This window comes from Pundamilia nyererei, unplaced genomic scaffold (genome assembly GCF_000239375.1).
Source record: "Pundamilia nyererei isolate P.nyererei 1_Seehausen unplaced genomic scaffold, PunNye1.0 scaffold00039, whole genome shotgun sequence".
NCBI classification, from domain to species: Eukaryota; Metazoa; Chordata; class Actinopteri; order Cichliformes; family Cichlidae; genus Pundamilia; species Pundamilia nyererei.
In genome coordinates, this window is record NW_005187440.1 from 315724 (window position 1) to 337342 (window position 21619).

At 38.7% G+C, this 21619-nt stretch overlaps 1 protein-coding gene across 1 annotated transcript in view; it reads right to left on the bottom strand.

The window, feature by feature from the left end:
• Positions 1–2506: 2506 nt before the first annotated feature.
• sema3b (sema domain, immunoglobulin domain (Ig), short basic domain, secreted, (semaphorin) 3B) overlaps positions 2507–21619 on the bottom strand; it is a 21489-nt gene continuing 2376 nt past the window's right edge. The window contains exons 2-17 of the mRNA XM_005730852.2: positions 19712–19869; positions 18502–18564; positions 12400–12519; positions 11973–12066; positions 11721–11840; positions 11459–11601; positions 11253–11367; positions 8805–8874; positions 8540–8684; positions 6997–7216; positions 6813–6904; positions 6380–6421; positions 5851–6008; positions 5672–5727; positions 4701–4840; positions 2507–4480 (exon numbers count right to left, since the gene is read on the bottom strand). Of these exons, the coding sequence (XP_005730909.1) occupies positions 3989–4480; positions 4701–4840; positions 5672–5727; positions 5851–6008; positions 6380–6421; positions 6813–6904; positions 6997–7216; positions 8540–8684; positions 8805–8874; positions 11253–11367; positions 11459–11601; positions 11721–11840; positions 11973–12066; positions 12400–12519; positions 18502–18564; positions 19712–19869 (2228 nt within the window). The 3' untranslated portion in view covers positions 2507–3988. The remainder of the gene's footprint in view (positions 4481–4700; positions 4841–5671; positions 5728–5850; positions 6009–6379; positions 6422–6812; positions 6905–6996; positions 7217–8539; positions 8685–8804; positions 8875–11252; positions 11368–11458; positions 11602–11720; positions 11841–11972; positions 12067–12399; positions 12520–18501; positions 18565–19711; positions 19870–21619) is intronic.

The window sequence follows — 21619 nt, forward strand, 5'->3', positions numbered from 1 at the left end:
CCATTGCTAAGCGGCCTGCCGTGACGATTTCAGGATGAAGAATGTGGGTCCACATGTCAAAGATGTAGATGCAGTTAAACAGTTAAATAGGGAGAGCTACAAAAAGAGAGGTCAACCATGCAAAGCAGCTGTCTGCTGCTTTCTCTATTCGACATGTCTGTGCTAAATGTGTATTTGTGTTTGTTTGCACTAACACCACTGATTATCTGAACAAGTAACAATTTTCATCAGCAATAACAGGACAGTCAGTGGGCTTAATAGTAGTAAGACAACAATTAGCAGCTTGTTGTTGGTGTGTTTTTATTGAGTGCTATAGTTCACTTTTCGGCAGCTGGAAATCCAAATGATGTGTTTCTGCTTCCGATTTCTAGGAATGATTAACACTGTTAATGTTACACATCTATCAGTTTTACTATATAAAACATCACCATTCAGCCTTTCCAATGTCCAGCCCTGTATGTGGAGTCTCAGTTTTACAGCAGCGTAGTCATAGCGACTAGAACAAAAATGATCGTTCTTACACTGCCACCATGTGGTCAAAACACAGATGACACTCCAGTCCTGGTAAATTAAAAGTTGAAATAAACTAAATTTAATAAAAGATTGATCTAAATGTATCTCTCTGTAAAACATATAAAACAAGTAAGTCACTTAAAAATGTAATATTTACACTTCTTTAACCTGCAAGGAGACTAAAAATCAGTGTTTGAAATTTAGTTGTTTCCTTTTTTCTGTTCTTTAAAATTGTCATCATTTTTATTGGACCATCATTCTGAGGTACTGAGAACCTGTAGTTGAATGTTTTTGTAGTGTGAAGTGCATTTGGTTACTATTTTATGTGCAGCTAACTTCCTGTTTTTTCATATTTATGTAACTTCATGAAATCAGTTCATTCTGAAAGTTGAACAGGAGAGATTACAAGCAAATCTGGAAGTAACTGCATATTTTTATTGTGTTAATGAAAAAAAACATGACAAGACATTTCACAAATAACTGGGAGTATTACAGTGCACCACGTTACTTTGGCCTTCGACCTTTGAACTTTCATCTACAGACCACTCTACACACAGCTGTTCCTTTGCCATTATATACAGAGCTTTGCTTCCCCCCCCGAGACTCACACACGGACACACACGCATAAAACAGAAGCATACAATTCACCCACCCTCACACACACACACACACAAACACACACATACAAGCTTCTCCTTGTGAGCTGTTGAACAGGGGTGCGTCACATGACATGGAATCCAACAGGACTATTTGATTGGAGGACTGTGTGCACATCAAAGACTCTAAGTGGACACTGTCTTTAAGGAAGAGCTTCTCCATTGGCTGTAATGTACAAAATTGTTGGGGATGAGTAATTTTAAGCAAAACACAAACAACACAGATGTAAATCTACATGTATAGGAAAAATAAAAATCCACCACAACATATCAGCTTATCTTTGCACATAAATACATACGAATAATAATAATAATATTCAACATTGTGCTTTCTTTCTCCCCATCTCTTTCTTGCCACCACACCTTTGTCAAATGCATTAGCCACTAACATTGGTCATGCAATTTCAAGCACAAAACAACAGCTGGGTTAAAAGGAATACTCAGGCAGTTTGACATCACTACCAGTGTAAAAAAAATGCAGTTTTGTAAGAAGGAAAACCCCTATAGAGTTAATATTAGCACAACTTAAGTAGTTCTGTGAATAAAAAGCAGGCGTTGGCACATGCAGAGACTAGCAGCATGCTCCTGCAATGAAAATCAGTTTACTTATTTACTTATGCAGTAACCCCTCTCTACCTGGACGTGGTGTCAAAATGCAGAGTGTCCCTTTTACAGGCGTCAGTCGGTTCAGTTCAGTTTAACGAGTTAATTACATCTCTATAAAGAAGGTATATAAATAACAGCAACAATGAATCCAAACATCAAAAGTCCACTCACAGGTCTAGTTTATGCCATGAAACATAAACAGACCACATATTCATCATGAAAAACAGACTGAACGCAAATAAAAAGCATGTTTTATTTTACAAGGCCAGCCAGTTTCACTTTCTTTCATGTGGATAGACTATGATACATTAAAGTATGGTACCACAGGTAGGCTTCACCTAAGCCTGTACACACAATGGACACTAGGGGCAGGGCTACACACACAATGTTAGCACAGACAACCAACAAACAAAGACTTCTATACAGACAGTACACAGCGAGAGATTAGACTAAGACATGAGAAGGAAGACCTTATAGTACTAATTGTCCATTATGTAGGGATGACATCATTAAGCAGCAGAAATCAGTAATACTAATGACCGGAACACCAAACCGAGAAGTGATTACAACAGTGTATGAAGTCAGATAGAGTTGTTTTTCTTTTCTGTTGCAGTGAAAATGCGCTGTGGTTTTTATAACCGTGCTAGACGAAGAATCTGTGACTCGCTTAATTTAAATCTTTGCATAACTATTTAAAAACAAACAATATATGCAAGAACAGTGTAAAACAAAAGAAGTACCACTTCGAATACCAAAAAAAAAAAAAAAAAATTAAAATTAAAATTATAGACTCACTCATAAATATCATGCTAATATATATACCGCAACGTAGCCCAGAAACACAGGTTGTCATACTTGGAGTCCACCAATATCTTTCCTTTTCCTCTTCATCCTGCTTGCCATATTAACGCTCCTCACCCAAAAAACACCCGGCATCATTTCGTCTTAATGTTTACGCACAAAATGTTGAAATCAGCTAATTTTTAATCTTTGGAGTGAGGTTTTGGATTATGTCAGAGCTCTTCCTACTGTATTTCTTGTATTTTTACACATAACAGATACCAGGTTAGTTTTAGACATACTTATTTAGGTTATTATTTGCTTTCAAACTGATTTCTTTGTGCTCCATCTGTGCCTTTGTACTGTAAACATCTTTTTGTCATTTCATGGAATTCCGAGTAGATTTTCCTCGACTCTTTCTACAGTGGTTCAAGCCAGTATGTAAAACAATATATGTAATCACATCAGGCCAAATAAGCCTGCTCTCTAACTATGACCACCTGCTTTCCATTGTTTAATTTAGTTTGCTGTGACATGCCTCAAATTGCCCGAGGAAACTGCAAAAGATACTTTTTTAAACAGCAAAATATAACATAACCAGTTATTTGCTGTGAAGATCTGCTCCACAGGATGCCAGCTCTTTCTTTTGTGACAGCTTTATGTAATATGCGCAAAACCATGGAAAGGTGACATTATTATGAATGCACTTGCTGTGTACAACACCACAGGAAGCTGTTCATTTCTATGAACAAGTTTCAAATGTTACTTTTTTTTTTAACTGCCTGTGCAATTGAACTTAAATAGTAATGTGTTTCCAGTTACTTTTTTGTACGTTCCAGTTGCTCCGTTCGGTCCCATTGTGCATAAAACAAGAGTCCACACTTTTGCTACGCTGGCAGGAAATCTTCAGGGCAGAAAAGCCGTTTGGAGTTAATCCAAAACTTTTGGGCTTACATTTGTTTCTGTGGCTCAGTCCTTTAAAACAGTGTGCACACTGTGACGCACTAACTACACACAATGTGTAATTGGATTTTTTGAGATGTGGAAATCCTTTGCTATGAACCCATGACAGGTAAGTGAGTTTATTGCTCACACATAAAGGTGTGTTTACTCCCATGTATCTGCTAGTAAACTCACTAATCTAGTGGAACTATAAAGGGATCGTGCAGAATCAGTTAGAGCAGCACATGCAGGGACTGGCCAGTGGGATGAGGACTCAGGGATTGGACTACCATATAGTGGGGGCATCCATAGATAAATATACACAATAGAGGAGGTGCTGTGTGTGTCCGTGTGTGTAAGTGTGTGCGTATGTGGGTGTATCTGTATGCGTGAACACCTCCAGGAGTTCTTGGTTTCTCAGTCTCTGTCGTTCTCCTGCTTTCTTCTTGTTTCAGTCATTCTTTTCTCCCTCCATTTCTTTCTCCACATCGTTACTCCCCTGCACTGCGTGGCGCACGCGGGTTTGGTTTCCCATCGTGGGTCCGACGGTTTCTCCCCTTCCTTATCTCCTGAAGATGCTTCCATTTCTTATTAGGTGGGCGGACAGCAGGACGCAGAGGTGCGATGTCCTTACCCACCTGGTCACCACCGGTGTTCCTGCGTGCCCAAACCTGCTCACAAATCTGGTCAACTGTGTTTAGGTTCGGATGGTCCACCAGCTGCATGAAGTCCCGGTACCAAAGCTTTTGATTGGTCATTGGGGGTCCGCCTCCGCTGCGGGGGTCTAATCGAACAGGGGCATCGGAGGGTAGATTGGAGACAAATGAAGGTGTGGAAGGTACGAGTTCTAAGGTGATGCCTAGTAAAGTTTGGGTGAAGCCGTGCTCCATTGCATGGCACTGGTAGATACCAATATCTCTTTTCAGGACACGGCGAATCAGAAGACCTCTGTCTGTCTGGAGTATGCGATCGTCTAGACGGACCTATAAGCAAGAAAAAATCAACTTAAATCATGAAAAGAAATAAGCTCTAAAGCTACAAAGATGTTGTTTGCTAAAGTAATTATAAACAAAAGAATTTGATTTCTGATCTGATCTGATGATGCAAACACACACAAAACATTTTCATGACCTATAAATGCCACAGTATACTTTAATGACTTCTCCGTCATCATCTCTGGCCAGTGTCAGCCATTCCTCTCACCTCTTCTCGTCGATTCTGTGGATGTTTCTGGAAGGTCCAGGTGATTCTGGCCTGAAGGGATTTGGGGACGCACTCTAAGAAAGTGCTACTTCCCTCTACACCATACAGCTTCTTCTCTGCAATACGATGCTTATGATGATCTGCAGGGGGCAGCAGAGACAAACACAAAATGAGTCAATGTAGAGCAGCACATGTGCTCACTAATAACAAAACATGTCCAGGTTAGAATAAGACAGAGAAACCTGGAAGGATAGCATGGTGAATCCAGAAATGTTACTAGAAAAAACAGACAGGCAGACACAGGTTTGAGAGTAACGAAATTTCTATTCTCTGTATGTCCTGTACATGTGGCAGAATTGACAAATAAAGTTGACTTGACTTGACTTGATAACATTTTCTAAAATGAGTGATATGACCCTAAATCTTAACCACAGCCATAAAATTGCACAAAAGTACTCAAAGACTTAAAAGTCAGCCTACATCAAGGCAAGAGGTGGGGAGAGGATTACACAGATTACTGGTGAAATAATGGTCTACAAACTGCCAAACAGACTCCTGATCAGCATTTTATGGTACTTTGGGGTAGTGCCGATCTCATCACAGACAATTACTCTGACCTTCATTAGTTTTACACAACACAGCTTGCATGCCAAATGATGTAATCGCATTACTCAGGAGCTCCTTCAGTTTGAGCGATTAGCCTGATTCAGTTTTGTGGCAGCAAGACAGCAACAAAATGCTGGTATTGTGGCCTGAGCGGACAGAGGTCACCAGGGGTGAAAGCGGGGGATATTTTAGATTATTTGGCATAAGGACTGTAAGATTTCAGATGGCAAGCTTCTCAATGAGTCCAAGAAGCATCAGACTACAGCTTGCATAGTTTAGTCTTAACAAATAGGATTAACACCAGTTTTCCTAACATGTCTACAAAAATCATTGTTGTAGATATGGAAATGATGAAAGAATTGTACCTCCTGAGCACAGAGTGTTAGGGTCTCCATTTCTTACATCCTGGCGGCGAAAACGTCTGTAACAAGTTTGACATTTTAGTTTAAGAAAAGGAATGTTTTATTGCACGACAGTATTTGCAAATTCACTTTTTTCTTTTAAGTAAAGATCATCTGTTATAGGTCATGTTAATGTCGAAGACCTCTTTGTGTTTGGCAGGTAGCGAGTACAGGAAGTTCCATCCCAGGCACAGTACGGGTCTCTGGCCAGGCAACACTCAGCGCAGGCCTTCCCATATACACTGCAGCGGTGAAGTGGAATCTGGGCAAGGCCTGTGTCAGAGCCGACATACAGCTGTTGCTGTGAAAACAAAGCAAGCAAAGAGAAGCATTTAAAACATGCTTTATTCTGAAACAGCACAACAGCTTATGTGCCAGAAATACCATCCATGTGTCCATTATGGCAATTTATGTTGGCTCTCTTTGGTTATATTGTGCATTATCCATCATCACCATTCTGATTTAGTACAGCCTCAGATACTATATTGCTCTTTCGGGGCATATAAATATATTGCTGTGCAGATAAACAGGTCGATTAATTTCTAAGTCTAGATATGTCAACCATTTCCACTGTGAAGAGGAAATAATTGACTAAAGATAATACAGTGCTGCACTGTTTGACATACTCTTAAAAACATGATTTTGGGGCTTTTAAGAATTAAACAAGCATACCCGCTTTGAGGAGATCTGCATGTTGATGATAGATGAGGCGTCCTGGGAAGGAGAAGAGATGTACCAAACTAAATAACATACTTTTTAGATTTGACCAAAATTATCAGTATGTAGTTCAATTTTATTTATATGGCACCAAATCAAAACTTCAAGGTGCTTTATATCGTAAGGTAAATATACTACAATAATACAATAAACAATGGATGTATACATGCATATGTATACAATGTTCTTTCAAACTATCCTTTGTTTTCCTCTTTAGGTCATGTCCAGGGAGTACAGTACAGTTAATAAAAGGCATGCAAGTTTGAATGATCCATTAATTTCAACACTTCATTGAGATTTAATGCTTGTAACAATACAACATGTCATGATGACTAAATGTACTAAATACATATACTTTCATGTATTGTTGTTGGCACAGTTTTCTTACTTTGAAAACTTCCAACTCCTCCAGTAAAAGTTCCTCCATGTTGTTCCAGCTCTCCTTGGGGACACTGATCACCTTTAGTACTGTCCCTTTATCTGAAATTTCACACACACAACCGATTAATAACTAATTTCATCATTTTCCTGTTTTTTAACCCTAGAGTTAGAAATGATTACTGCTCATTCACCTGTGCCAATGAACATGACATCGTACTGTCCATCAGCAGCATTGACTCTGTCCACAGCGATCTGTGTAAAGCTGTAGTCCACATTGGTCCTGATGAAGATGGGCCTTCGGCTCATAGGGTAGACCGGGTTGTACATTAGAGGGTGGTGACGCGCGAACTGAATCACATCATCTGGGAAACCCTTTGTTGACTCAAAGCTGCCGAATGTCTTGCTGGGGCACTAAAGAAGGGCAGAAAAAATCGAATTAGTATTTTGGGAACTTAAAAAGTTTACATTGAGGTTAATTCACTTTACTGAACATCAGTGGGGATACAAATAAAAAGAGGATTTTAAAAAACTACTACTACAGTGAAACTACTGTGAGTACACATTTTCTCTCAGGACCTGAATGCGTGAACGTGCATGCATGCGGCTGCTGTAAAGCTCTGCAAAAAACAGCTGACTCTGAGTCAGTGCTCTCCTATTTACTATGTTTGGACTCGGTCATTGCACAATGACTGATATTTGATGAGTAAACCTGTTTTGTCTTTCTGGATGTAAACTGAAATTAAATGCCGAACTTCTCAGCACTTTAGCTGACCTGAAGTACACAAAGCACAGTTCAACAGAGAGGTGATTATGGTGTGATGGGTCTCAAGGACTTAAAAGAGATTTACACCAGGTCAGAGTCCAGCCACCCTCTTTAATTAAAATTCCAGTCCTGGATTTTCTAAATGCTGAAAACTCAATTTAGCATCATGCAGCGTCTATTCTCATACAATTCCACGTTTTTCTTTTTACTAATTTGCACTTTATTGAGCCACACTGTTTGGTGGTTTTTTTGTGGGTTATGCATTTTAAATCAGAATGTGCATTATGTGCACTTTTTGCGTAAATGTACTTGTAAGCATGATCGCGTTCTTAAAATCTGATTTGTTCTGCTAATTTTACAATCCAGCAAGGTAATGATGGCGTGAGGGAGGGTTTTCTGTAGGCCAAATACAATTAGTATTCTGCATTCATACAATAGGGATTGTTCTCCAGCAGCAGTAACAGCTGAAGCTCTGCATAACAAATCCTGCTGATGCTACACTTGTGTGCTTAGCTGAATGTAAAGGCCCATAATGAGCACATATTGATTGAAAGGAAAGGGGGTTTGGAAGAAAACAATATTTAATATTGAATACTGTCTCAATGTGACTATGAGGCCATTTTTTTTACAACTTTTTTGTTTTGTTTTGAGTTTTAGTTTGAGGCAACAAATTCAACACTGAAGACATACTAAAGAATATTCCACTGTATGTGATGGTCTAGCATTATTAATTTATTGGGTCATTAAATCTATGGCAATGTGTTATATATTATAGGATGTATATATGTTTTGTACTTAAAATCAGATTTTAAGTAATAACTAAACATTAACGTAATCTAAAATATACACTTCCAAGTAAAAGTTTCTCACAATTACGCAAATATGTGTAAATTTACTTGATCAGCCAACACTGCACTGCTGGAAACTCTAGATACTGTGACGCTGATGTGCTTTTATGATTACTGACATACCATTCCGGGGCGGGGATAGGGCACTTTTCCCTGGAAGGGGACCCACTGGTAGTTGGGCCCCTCTTTGTGAGCAAATGGCCCCAGGAAGGCCCTCCGGATGTCATTCATGGAGTAGAGACACACAGCTGAGCCTTTAAATACACTACTGCTGGTGGACAGAGGGAGTTGGGTTAGATGCAACAAAAACACGCAAAATACACAAAAACGTCTCTCCTCACACACAGACATGCACAAACACACACACGTAATATGAACAGATTCTGACCTGGAAGTGGAGAAGACGGTGTAAACCAGAGGGTTCTTTCTGTCTCTCGTCTGCAGTAGGAAAACATCGCCTAAGGACGCACACACACACACACACACACACTGGTCAGGTGGCAGTAGACTAACGGTCAAAGGTTGAGTGAAAGATAAACAAAACCCTTTGGCCATGTCTACGAACCTTAACGAGACATGTTACTGATAACTGAGGGTCATGACATGGAACAAAATCCACCACAGGTTCATGCAGCTTATAAAAATCTTTTAAACAAACTGAGTTTCATTAAGTTTTTGCTTCACTTGTCAGGTTTGAGATCTCCATAATAAACAAGAGCGTATTTCTTAGTCTTGAGCCACAAAATGTGTTTCCATGTACTTTAATGAAATTCCTGCTTCTAAAGACATAACATGGTGCACATACTTTAATAGAACAAAAACTTCAGGTTAACAATTATTTATTTTTACATGGATATAGTTGGAAAAAATCAAGGTCAAGACAAGAGACTGAAAGTTCATGAGGGAATGTGATGGACAGATGTGGCCAAAGGGTAATTTAGACTTTAGCCTAAACCACTTACTTTTCCTTTCACTATGTCATGAGATAAGCACAAAGACACATCATATTATAGCCCACAGATACAGCCTAGAAAGCTCTATCGGAAACATCTTGAGAGCTGAAACTCGTGCAGCTGCTCAGCAAACCACATGACTGCAGGTTCGGGGAGACGTTGCATAACAACAAATAGCTCCTTCTTTTAAAAATATATTCCAATAATAATTTTAGTAATACGTATAAATAATTTCTCATTTTGGTAAAAGTAAATCCTGAATTCCAGATAGAGTGAAACAAACCAAAAGCAACTTGTTTTTTATTTGAAAGAAATCTCTGGTCATCTCAGGTATAGTTAGCTAAATAACTGGCCTGCATGTCTTTTTATTACACCTAACTGACTCATTATGAAGGTGAAAACCCCATAAAAAGGTTCCTAAATGCTTTATTGTTTATATTTTAAAGCACTATTGCTGATTTTAAAAATTACAACAGAAAAATTCTGAATGTCGACTGTAAATCATGTTTGAATGTCAGGTCTCAGACTTTGTGCTAAAGTGATACTGAGCTCTTCTGATCTTCATGACAGACTCACTGTTAGTGTCTATTCTCTGATGGAATAACTTCCACAATTAGTTTTTGCACTGCGGGTTAATGCTAAATTTATTATAAACAGGACTATTTCAGTTTATATTTAAAAAAAAAACAAGATGAGGAGTGCCAAACTACCAAACATCACAGCTATGTCCATTTTGTATTCACAGATAGCTTTAAAAGGCAAAAAATGTGCCTAACATTGCTCTTAGGATACTCATCAGCTTGACTTGCATTTTATAACTTCTTATGGGTATGGGTACTGGACACTGCTCTGAGGATGGGTTCAAAAAAGGGTCATTTTTTTCCAGAGGAACAAACATGATTTACATTTGTCCTCTAAGTCCAAGGATCCCTCATAGAATCACACTATATTTCACCAGACATTCATTTTATTACAACTGCAAAATGTGGTTAGAAATTGGCGTCTATGCGCCAAACTCATAAATCTCCTCCTGGAGCCAAAGGATAGGGGTTGAAAGAGTGTCACCGTCATGTCAGAGGAAGATATGGAAGGTTTTGGAGCTTAAAAAGACCACAAAACTGGGAATGTGTGCTTGGTGTGCAAGGTGTACAGGACAGTCTTTAGAAAAGGCTTTTAAAAATATACACATATATACATATATATATATAATGAAAAGTATAACTTCTCGGTGGAAATTCATATGGGTTTACAGGAAAATTGTGGTTTCTTTGTCATTTGATATGCTTTATAAATTTAGTCTCACTTCTGGATTTCATCTCCTGAAAACACATTATAGGTTTTTGTCATATGAAGAGTTACCAGAGATGAGCCTCTAACTTTCTCTAAACCCACAGCAAAAACATTGGCTTTCGATCAGGCCAGAATCTATTACCAATTAATCTGTCACTCATGCTTGCTCCAAGTCTGCAGGAATGTTAGACTGAATGGTAATCTACAATTGAGGTCAGAAATCCTTTTTTTTTTTATTATGCGTTCCAGGACCTTTTCTCCATTTGCCCGCAGAATGTCCTTCTGGATAAAAATCCAAAAAGGAAAATCAGCACTTTTTTTTTTGCTTTTCTGTTCTCTGTCTACTGAAAAGTGAGACTACCAGATTATAATGCACAATATCTTAGAAGCGGTGACAGGAAAAACAAAACGTTAGTAATGACCAAAGTTTTTTGGTGAAAGTGGCAAACAACCTAACAGGAGGAGGATGTCGAGTGAAAGCTTTGTTTACTTCATTTATGTTATAGCATATTTTTACTCAGCACAATTTTCATCTTAAAATAGTTCACACAGTACATACTTGTACTTCTGACAGTTTGCACAGCTGTACTTACGCAGCTCATCGAAGTACGTGTCGCTGCCATCAGCTCCTGGTACCGAGCAGATCAGACGGGTCTTCAGAAATGTTGTCCACTTGTTCACCAGGCTTCGCTGACCGCCCATATCATTCTGATTGGAGAAAAAATAGCCAAGATAAATTTAAGAGGATATTTTATTTATATTTGTCAACAATCCAGCTGGAATTGCTGCTGGATTTTACCCTGCACAGCTGTCCGATTCTGGAGTAGGTAGATTTTCCCAACCCTTGAGCCTCAACCGCTGTCTCCCGGAAGAAGAAAAAGACCTTATCGTCATCTGGGTTCTCACTTTCAGGGACCCAAAAGGACCCAACAAACTTTGGTTCTGGTAAAGAAAATCAAAGAAAAAAATTAGTCAAAAATAGCCTTTCCTATCAACACAGTGTAATTCTTCATGTGAGTCGTCTCAACACATAATCTGATTAAAAAAAGACAAAAGTGCACCATTAAGCCATCTTGAATCATGCTGTTCAGTGCGGATAGAGGGGCGTTTCCCCAGGCTTCTGAAGATAGTGAAGTCCCTTCCCATTAAATCTGTGGCCACGCCTGCATACAGCTCATCACCTAGGAGACAGAATTAGTCAACAGCTGTTTGGATAATATATTTGTAGTACGTCAAATCAGCCCAATTTCAAGACCCATTAAATGAACGTTCTTATTCAGTCATCTCATATTAGTTTGCATGGGTGGAATTACCGACGAGCACAGATGCAGCGTTGTGTCGAGGATCATACGGACTCTTTCCTTTCCCGTCCTCCACTTCAGAGGGGTCAATCCTGAACACGTGGTCCTGATGGACAGAGGAGGGAAGGGATTTTACAGCGTGATTATATTTGCATAGTCCTTCTATAAATTGGGGGTTTAATTTTATTTTTGAGATTTGTTGTAAAGTAGATGTAAATGCCAAATTCTTTATACACTTAAGACCATATTTTAAGGGTCTGTCGACAGGTACACTGAATAGAGACTAAATTGGTTGGCAGAGGACTGAAGTTTCTGTGTTTGAAACATCTTATTTTCAGCAGATGAGAACAGATAAAGACATTGTATAATATTTTTAGACTTTCTTGTTACACTGTTGCATAGTGAGTGTCGTGTAGGTTGTGTTTTGTACATTCCTCACCTCCATCCTGTGTCCCACCTCGACAAAGGCACAGGTGGGGTGGAAAGCACCCGTTCCACAGGCGTATAAGTGGGTGCGGTTATAGTGGTGTACAATCTTCACGTAGTTCACGCAGTCAGACTGAAAGACACACACACATATAGTACTTATTATTAACTTAAAGGCTGATCTTTAGGAAGCTTTAGGAAGGACACTGTTTTGTGATTGGCACTCTACAAATTCTGAGACAGAGTGTTAGGTACACTACTGAAACACAATTCTTGCATGAAATACAATGCCCTTTTTTCCAAGCCTGACATAGTGGTAGTGTTTACCTTTAAATACAGTAAATAGCTGTTTGCCATTTAGTCTATGATGTCCCCAGATCCACCTCCTACTCACAGGTTTGACATCATGTGTGTCCTGGTTAATACGACTGACTAACAATCAAATGGTCAAATGAATATCCACACGTAATTTAACCATGTTTCCTAAACTGCTATAATATCACCAATCTCTATAATAACCTTGCTGTCAAGTTTCTTTGACTTATATGTATACATTTATAGAAAAGAATGCAGAATAGTTACATAAAGAAATAAGATAAACTTATATTTCATTATCCATTTTATTTTTGCCGGACTTATATCTTTTCAAACCATTTTAATCTTTGTTCTATGTCTTCTTATTTCCATTATCCTGGCTTCTTTCTAATAACAAGCGAGCATGTTATTGATTCATAGACACATCTGTTCATCTCAGAATCAGGTTACACTGAGATGGATCTCAAGAGAGTGCTGGAAAAAAGGATTTACTGTATACTAAGATAATGGATGGTACATTTTTCTTCCTGTCTTCAAACACCATGCTTTGAGGTGATTAGCCCATAAAGAGATGATACTATATGTGGACTGCTGTGGATACTACAATTACTGCCATTATCACCACAGATTTATATTGAATATGAATTATTATAAATGATTTTCTGTATTGTGATTACGAAAGTGTTCAAAACAACATGTCATCAGTACATTGTTTATTTCTTATATATTCACACACTGTAGCACACATCTAAGCTTTTATCTTTCCATTTTGCGCTTGTCTACTTCTCCCCAGACAGGTCACTGTAACATCTGTCTGTCGATTGTTGTGAGTATTGGTGGATCTGAAGGTTTGGAAAGACATGAATCCCACTGTCAACAGCAGACAGTCATAATGCAAACAGCTCAGAGCCTGGATCATTTGGACAATTAAAAGACAAATTAATCATTTTTGGAGTAAATATGCAGAATATCAGTTTCTGTGTAAGCGTTCATAGAAAGTGAATTGTTTGGCCTGCTGTTTTCCAGGTCTCCTGCACGGCAACAGTTTAGTCAGCCAATCGATTGGTTAAACACCTTTATGTGTGCGTGTATACACTACAACAAGTAAACTTGTGTATTCACACAACAACTTCATCTCTAATCCCCTGGTAGGTTTTAAAGGCTGAATGGCAAGCCTTTGTTCTAAACCACTGAAGGTTATAGATATGTGTGTGTGTGTGTGTGTGTGTGTCTCAGGGGGCAGAGAAAGGTGAGGCACTCAGCAGAGCAGGAGGCTGACAGAGAAAAGTCTTTGATGTGACAAAGGAGAGAGATCAGGAGGGTAGGGAAAAGATGCATGAGCGACCCTGAAAAGATACAAAAAGAATGAGGTGAAATGATGACAGCAATCACTTTTTCTCATTGTCTGATCAGTGTGTGTGTGTGTGTGCATACATACAGAAGGGTTTGGGTGTGTGGAAGGGTTGGGTGGGGGGGGTTAACGGGTTCCCCGGACAACCTTTGACATGCCACTGACTCATTAGTTGAAACAGTGAGCAAAATGAGGGCTGTGACCTCACAGCAGCTTGAGCTCTAAGTCTTGCCTTCACGTTTTATAATGCTGCATTGTTCTGCTGTAGATGTCTTTTTCTCTGTTTCTCTTTGTTCCTTCTGTTGATGATTAACCTGATCTACAGCATTAATGTAGTATTTTAGCCACTATCTGTGCTCTGTTTATGGTATTTGGCTCCATATCGATTGCTATCATATAAACTATGCTTCTTTGAGCATTTTATGTGAAGTGTAACGTGTTCTGGTTCAGTGGCTATTTTTGTGTTTGTCAGGTGCATAAAATTAAATCTACCAGCATGTCCTTGAACTAAATCAGATTTTGTCATTTGTCCTGAAAATCTGAAACACTTCATATAAGGATTATTTAAATATATATACAGGGTAGTTTGCTTTTGAAATACAAAGAAAATCCATAATACGATCAGAGAGATCAGGAAGAGTGTGGAAGTAGAAACATCACTGACTTTTCACTGAGACTGGAGTGTTGACTGTGAGACCATTTTTATGTTTTGCTTTCACTTGTTGTTTGGTTAGGCTGAGGCACCAAAGCTATTTGGCTAGCTCGTTCCACTGGCTAAGTTACCAGGGTGCCTAGATGCACTCCATCTAAGACATGACATGGTTTCTGGAGGTCACTTAACTTTAAAAAAACAACTAGGCTGTTATAAAAGCTGCTGGAAGCTTGTATTTTCAGTTTGGTTAAAACCAGAACAAACTGTTTGAATGTGTGTAAAAGCAAAGATTCCAAGAGATGCAGGAAGCTTTAATAAAGTTAATGGCAGAGAGGGTTTGACTTGATGGGAATGGTGATGTTCATTAGATACACAACATATCACAGTGTAATAACATAGGAATGCCTTTGATCATCTCTGTGAAACGGGACAATGCAGTATCAGGGGATACTGGCAGGCCACATTTCTCCTAAAAATGGACTGATTTCTGGAATCCGACTCTCTAAGTGATATACATAAGAGGGTGCCTTCTTTCCATTTGTTTCCAATTCTTTTCACCGTTGTTTGTGTGTGAATTCCTGCACAGTGATCGTCTACACAATGCTGGAAAAGAAAATGTTCTTTGGTGGTTTCAGACATACTTGGTGGTCACTGAGCTTCTTCTCTCAGTAGTTAAAGATTAACACAATTCAGTTTGTGTCTTCCAGAAAGACTAACATGAGTATTTGGAAGAGTTCTCCTTTTTAAATTAATTCTTCCCATTGAGCTATTGGACTTCATTCATAATCTAATTCATAATGTCCCAGAACTCATTGTGCAACATGCAGCTTCTTGGATACCTTTAAAAAAATCAATTTTGATTTACAATTGTGATTAATGCATCTTCCACAGAGCATTTTACATAAGAAATTGCTTTGAATGATATACTTATGAAATAAAGAAAAGGATTTTTATTATTAATTCCTACCCATTGATTTATTAATGGGTCTTGGAAGGCACTGAAAGTTACCAAGTGGGTACTGAAATGACAGCATAAACACACAATCTATCACTTCTGCGGTTCTGAATATGACTCCGGCCTTACAGTGACGCCTCAGAGTGCTGAGTCAGACCAAGTGTCTGGGTAAACTGTCAACTGTTTACTGCCCCGCTCTAATTCTGTTTATCTGCATGTGTCTGTGTTTGTCTTAGTGTGCTGGCACATGCAAGGTGGTTTTACTGTTTGAAGGACTGGAGGGTTGTAAATAACAATATTAGATGAGGACAGGGAATATGAAGAAAGGACCAAACATGGAAAATGAATGGAGGGAAGAGATCAAGTGGCAGGGAGAGCTTTTGACCTCTTCCAATAGAAAACACATTTCTCTGTAATTAGGGTCAATAGTGCGTGGTGGAGGTTTGGGTGAGTTTTCACACAGAAAAGGATAAAAGAGGATAAAAAAAACATTTCAAAGGATAGAAATGTGAGTAAAAAAACTACTTTAATGCAAAATCTGTCATTTTCTTTGAACTTTTGTCTTATCACTTTCTTTCTCCCACAATAACTCATTATCTTCTTCATTACATTAATTCTCTTCATCACTCACAGTCTCCACAGTTACTCGCACTTTCGAACAGGACATATGCATACAGAAAACTGAACACACTCATGCACAGACAGACACACACACAGACTCCTGGTCAGGTGAAATTAGAGCCTGGATTTTTGTATGAATGGAGCCCGTTGTCTGTCTGCTACAGCTGTATAATCACACTGATGACGGGTTTGTTTTACACACACATAAAGACACATTCACAGACATTAGACACACACACTGGAAACTTACACATACAGGGATAAATGTACACACAGACACTGTCAAACACTTGAGTATAAATACACTATAAATAGACACATTTATGGTATATCTGCATAAGCAGATGTGATGTTACTGTTTTAAACAGTTCAAGCCACGAAGTACCTACACACACACTGACCTGTACAGTTATCTAATTGTAATCTTGGGTGGTCTATAGGTTCTTGGTGGCCTCTACATGTTGGTCAGTGAAGCCAAGCCCCCCCTGCCCACACTACATCCACATGCAGAACATTACACAGAAAATCTTTTTTTGGCACTTAAATAATAAGTCAAGGGAACTTGATGGTGGCGTATCTTTTGGTAAACTCTGCTGTGAGTTCTGCAGCAGGTCATGAGTTCAGTCATGGAGACTTTGTGCATGCAGTCATCTCAGAACGGAATCAGAATCAGATCAAATCATCCAAATAGAAACACTTTAACAATCAGGGTTTTGCTTCATTTCCTGTTAATCTGCATCTTATTGCTACTGCTGCAGGTCATGTCCAAGATGCTCTTTATTAACCTCACTCAGTCCGTCCATCCTCATATAGATAATAAACATCCAATTCAACCTAATGTAACGAGCCACATTTTTACAAGCAACGGGTCAATATTTAGATTTCTGTGACCTCACTGCATTGCATCATATCGTCAAAGCGAAGGTATGTAACTGTTATTTTCTGCTGCACATATTCTTCCAGTGAGGAAGAACACAGTGAGTTGCTCTCATAGTGAATATATCAAAGATCTTCAGCAAGAACTGTGTTTCCAACTGAGTTTCTCTAATTCACTAACCCAGTGCAATACAAAGTTTAATATTTAAGTGACATTTAAAAAATGAAATGTTTGCATTGATCCCAAACCTGTCTGGTTAGACAGTGTGTGTGTAAACACTGAGTGTGAGCTCTACATCAGACTGTGTGGATATCATTCAAATAGGGCTCAAAGAAACAAATTTGGAGGAAGTAATCTCACCACATGGCAGGTCCAAAAGTAGGAGTGCTGCACCTATTATTACATGTTATCTGTTTAAATGTGGTGTTTCTGTCTTGTGATGACTCCCATGACTCGAGTGGATTAAAAGGTAGCATTGTGTTAGGCTGGGTAGGAGTGGACGCTTACATTCTGCACTTGGAGCTCAGTAGCAATGCTCACTGAACTGTATGCAAAATGGGACATGGTTAAAGTGGATGTTATGATGCATTATGTCTCCAAAAAACTCAGTTTAGCTAACAGGTTGTAGTTAAATATTCCTTGAGTAATAATAATAATAATAATAATAATAATAATAAAAAATAATGCAGTGTGTATTATTGCATAGGATGATGACAACACACTTCTAAAAACTTTCAGGTTCCACATCTGAATTGTATCAGCTGTAAACTTTTATAAATCAAAGCAGAGATCACAGACAAGATAAAACACAGGCGTAGCTGTGGGGTCGGGCCAATAAAGCCAATACCTGGTGTTCTTAAAAACTTTCTATCGTTCTATCTGAGGCTTCTGGATGGTGATAGCTGTGGTTGCAAAAGGACTTCCAGCCCCATTGAAGCCTATCTGGAAACAGCTCTCTGTCTTTACCTCTGTAAGCAATTTCCTGCCTCGTTTATGTTCCCGGTCACTTGTTTTGCGTTATACTGAATAAAAAATGAAGTCTACCTTGCAAATCTCAGTCCTTCTATGCTTCAGAATTATGGATTATCTTTGGTATGAAACTACAAGCTCATTGGTTAACTAGATGTCAATCACAAGTCATTGGTGAATGAGCGCGTGGTTTCACAGTCAGACCCGCCCTTCCTTTTTTCAACCAAACTGGTGACAGCAAAAACATTTATTGGAAGGCTTGAAAACAGGGCTTTACCAGGTGATATCACAGTACCCACATCAATTTTTATTTCTCTGGTAAAAATGAAAACATGAAATCACAGGGCTAAGGTGACGTGTGGTGTGATCACTTACAGTGATGTCTTTGCCAGCCCAGTTACACTCCTCCCTCCAGTCAACAGGGGCAGGCCAATAGATCTGAAACAGGCAGACAAAGATCAGTCCATCTTGTAAATTTACTCTGGATTTTTAATTTGGCTAAATTAGATTATTTAGAGTGTACCAGAGATGCATTTCCTCATAATATCAGGACTTAAACCATCAAGTGTAAGAACAGTTTGATCCATCTCTTTCTTTCTAACCTATTTTATCCTGCAGCCATTCAACAACATTGCAAAAAAAAAAACAAACCCAAAAAAACAGGGAGAGCTACAGTGAATCTGCACACCCAGCTCATAAATCAAACTCCCTCATCTACCTAAAACCAACAGAGGTTTCATATCTGACAGATAGAAACTTGCAATTTACTCCAAGCAGCTGTGGACAGATGTGTTTTGTGGGCTTTTTTTGTGTGTAACTCTAGTGTCTATACATTTCAGTTCTTTTGCCAGTGTATGTACTGTATACTCAAGTCTTTTTGCAGCTCTGATTATACTCCAAAGGAAAAGGCCTCACAAAGTGTACCTTTTTGATATGAATCATAACCTCTTTTGCATAAATGTTTTTTTCTTATCTCCGTCCAGCTCTTTGATTTTCTACCTTCCTCTATGGCTACAACACTTCTCTTTTCCCCTCAGGTCAGACAATTAAGTAGACTCATATGTGCACGGATGTTATTTTTGAAAGGGTGTGTTTGTAAAAATGTTTCCACACTTCTGAATATTTCCTTCAGGAATGCAAGAATACAAACCACAGGTGACTAACTTTGTGAGTCAAAAATAATAAATGATTCTTAGAAAGTAAACAATGTTGCAGTGGTTGTAAGAATGACTCACTTTCATCTGCTGCCAGTATAATCACCTAAGATAGTTAACAAAAGGTCACAAAATATTTTCATGGCAAATGTATTTGGAGTTGTTGAGATTTATCTCTTCTGGTAATGGTTTGTGTATTACCAGGGAAAATGCTGTGTTTATAAAAACAGTTCCTTATTTTATGGATAACTTTTTAAAAAGCCTTGTGCACATGAGAATCTAAAATTAAATCTACTCATAACCGTTAAAACACAGAGTTGAAAATGTTGAAATCTCAGCAGCAGTAACTTAGTTTTGATCAACAGACCGCTCACACTCCCACATGTTTTACAGCTGTACAAGTTTGGTTTTGGGGGTTGTTTCTGGCCAACCTTGTGTTCTTGTTTGGCGATGTTGTCCAACGACAGAGACAGCAGGAAGTTCTTGGCTCCCACAAACAGTCGACCCCTCTCTTCATCCAACAGCAGGGCGCTAAAGCAGCAGGAACGCTCCAGCTCAAACCGTCGCACTCCGTGGAACTGCTGCAACTCTAAAATGTAGATTTACAGGGTGGACCTCAGTCAAACACTGATATGAGTCGATGATTTCCACATAACTTAAAGATAAAGATATTAAGTATGGGAGAACCCGCCTATGCATTTGTGTTAGTGTGTAGGTGCCAATGTGTTTGCCTGTATTTATGGAGAAATGTTCTTATATGTATACAGAAAAGAGATAACTCGGATAACTTTGCAGGGGCTTTAGTTTTGGACCAGTCTTTTGTTCTTTACTTGTCTTTTTTGTTGTATAGCGAAGTAAACTTTTTTATTAATTATGTTCTTCAGAAAGTAAGTAAAGAATCATAAAATCTTTGCATTCAAAGCTGTCATCGGCGTCTTCAGATCCACATCAGTTAGTTGGCTACAGGGCTTCCACAAGTCACGCTGCTGAAAAAAAAAAACCCTCAACATCTTATGTATTTCAGTATATTTCTGAGCTGTGTCCTAAGGCCAGTGACTTGTGAAACGAGCAGGATGATATCCTCTGACAGTAATGACACTATATTAGTTTCAGTGGAAAAACTGAATGTCTTTACCATTTCCAAACTGGCAAGAAAAAGTTCTAGAGGAACAGTGCCCAGGAAAATTTAGCTTGTATTTGTAAATTTAAACTATAATAGTCACCCCAAGCTTAATGGAAAAAAAAAAGAATTAAAAACTGTGTTCTTGGCTTGAGGAAACTAAGAAATAAAGGGACTACATCCTCCCCTTAGTGCTCAGCTCAAACTGGGAGCTTAAGAAAACAAGACCAAAGCCCTCCTCACTTCGACATTAAAATGTCTTTTATTAGTCTGCCATTGTTCTAATGTGAATTTATAACTTTAATTAAGTCTTTGACGCCACCCAATAGCCGCCAGCATGACATCAGGGACTTTTATTCAGCCCCACCATACTGTGGTGGCAATAACCCTGGGCTTGAGGACATAGTGTGTTAAAAACATGCGTATGATACCTGCCTTCTGCTAAATGCAGTTACTTTTACTTTAAGATCCAAGTGTATTGGTGTTTAATATAACATGTCATTGTGAAACAACAGAGCACTCTTGTTTTTAATGTTTAACATATTATGTTTATGTTTGCTAAAATCCTAACAACAGCACCATTACCAAACACACAGAAAGGCATCAGCAATTTAGCTTCATTGCTAAAGTGGCTAAAATTGTTTATAGGACTCTACTTTTATGTCAAAGTAGTATTTTAATAACCGCCTACAGCCTAATTAGGAACCAAGAAACTCTCACTGTTGACACTCATTTGTCAATTGTGTGTCAAATAAAACTAGAATAGTCTTAAGTCTTCTCATAATAAATGCTTCAAGTTACCTTCAGCCCAAATTCAGGCGGGTACATGTCTCAGCTGTGCAAACGGTCTGCAGCCAGCTTCATGGCCTTGGCCAGTTCATTCAGGCTGTAATTACCAGCTTGGTTTATGTGGCTGTGTTGGGCATTGAGCTGCCTTCTTCTAACATACAATACCCAAGATGAAACACAAAACCGTGCTACTGCGTGTTTAAGTTGTGTGTGTGTGTGTTTAAGTTGTGTGTGTGTGTGTGTGTCTATGGCTGTGAATCACAGCAGCCACAAATTACAGTTGGCTACTGTTCAGCTGCATATACTTTCAAAAGGATAAAGCTGAATATTACATGAAACAGAGAAAGTGGGGTGTGTGTGTGCGTGTGGTTTGTGTAGATACTTTTCTAACTATTACGGGCAGTGGAAGAGAGAAATTGCCTTTTTTTTT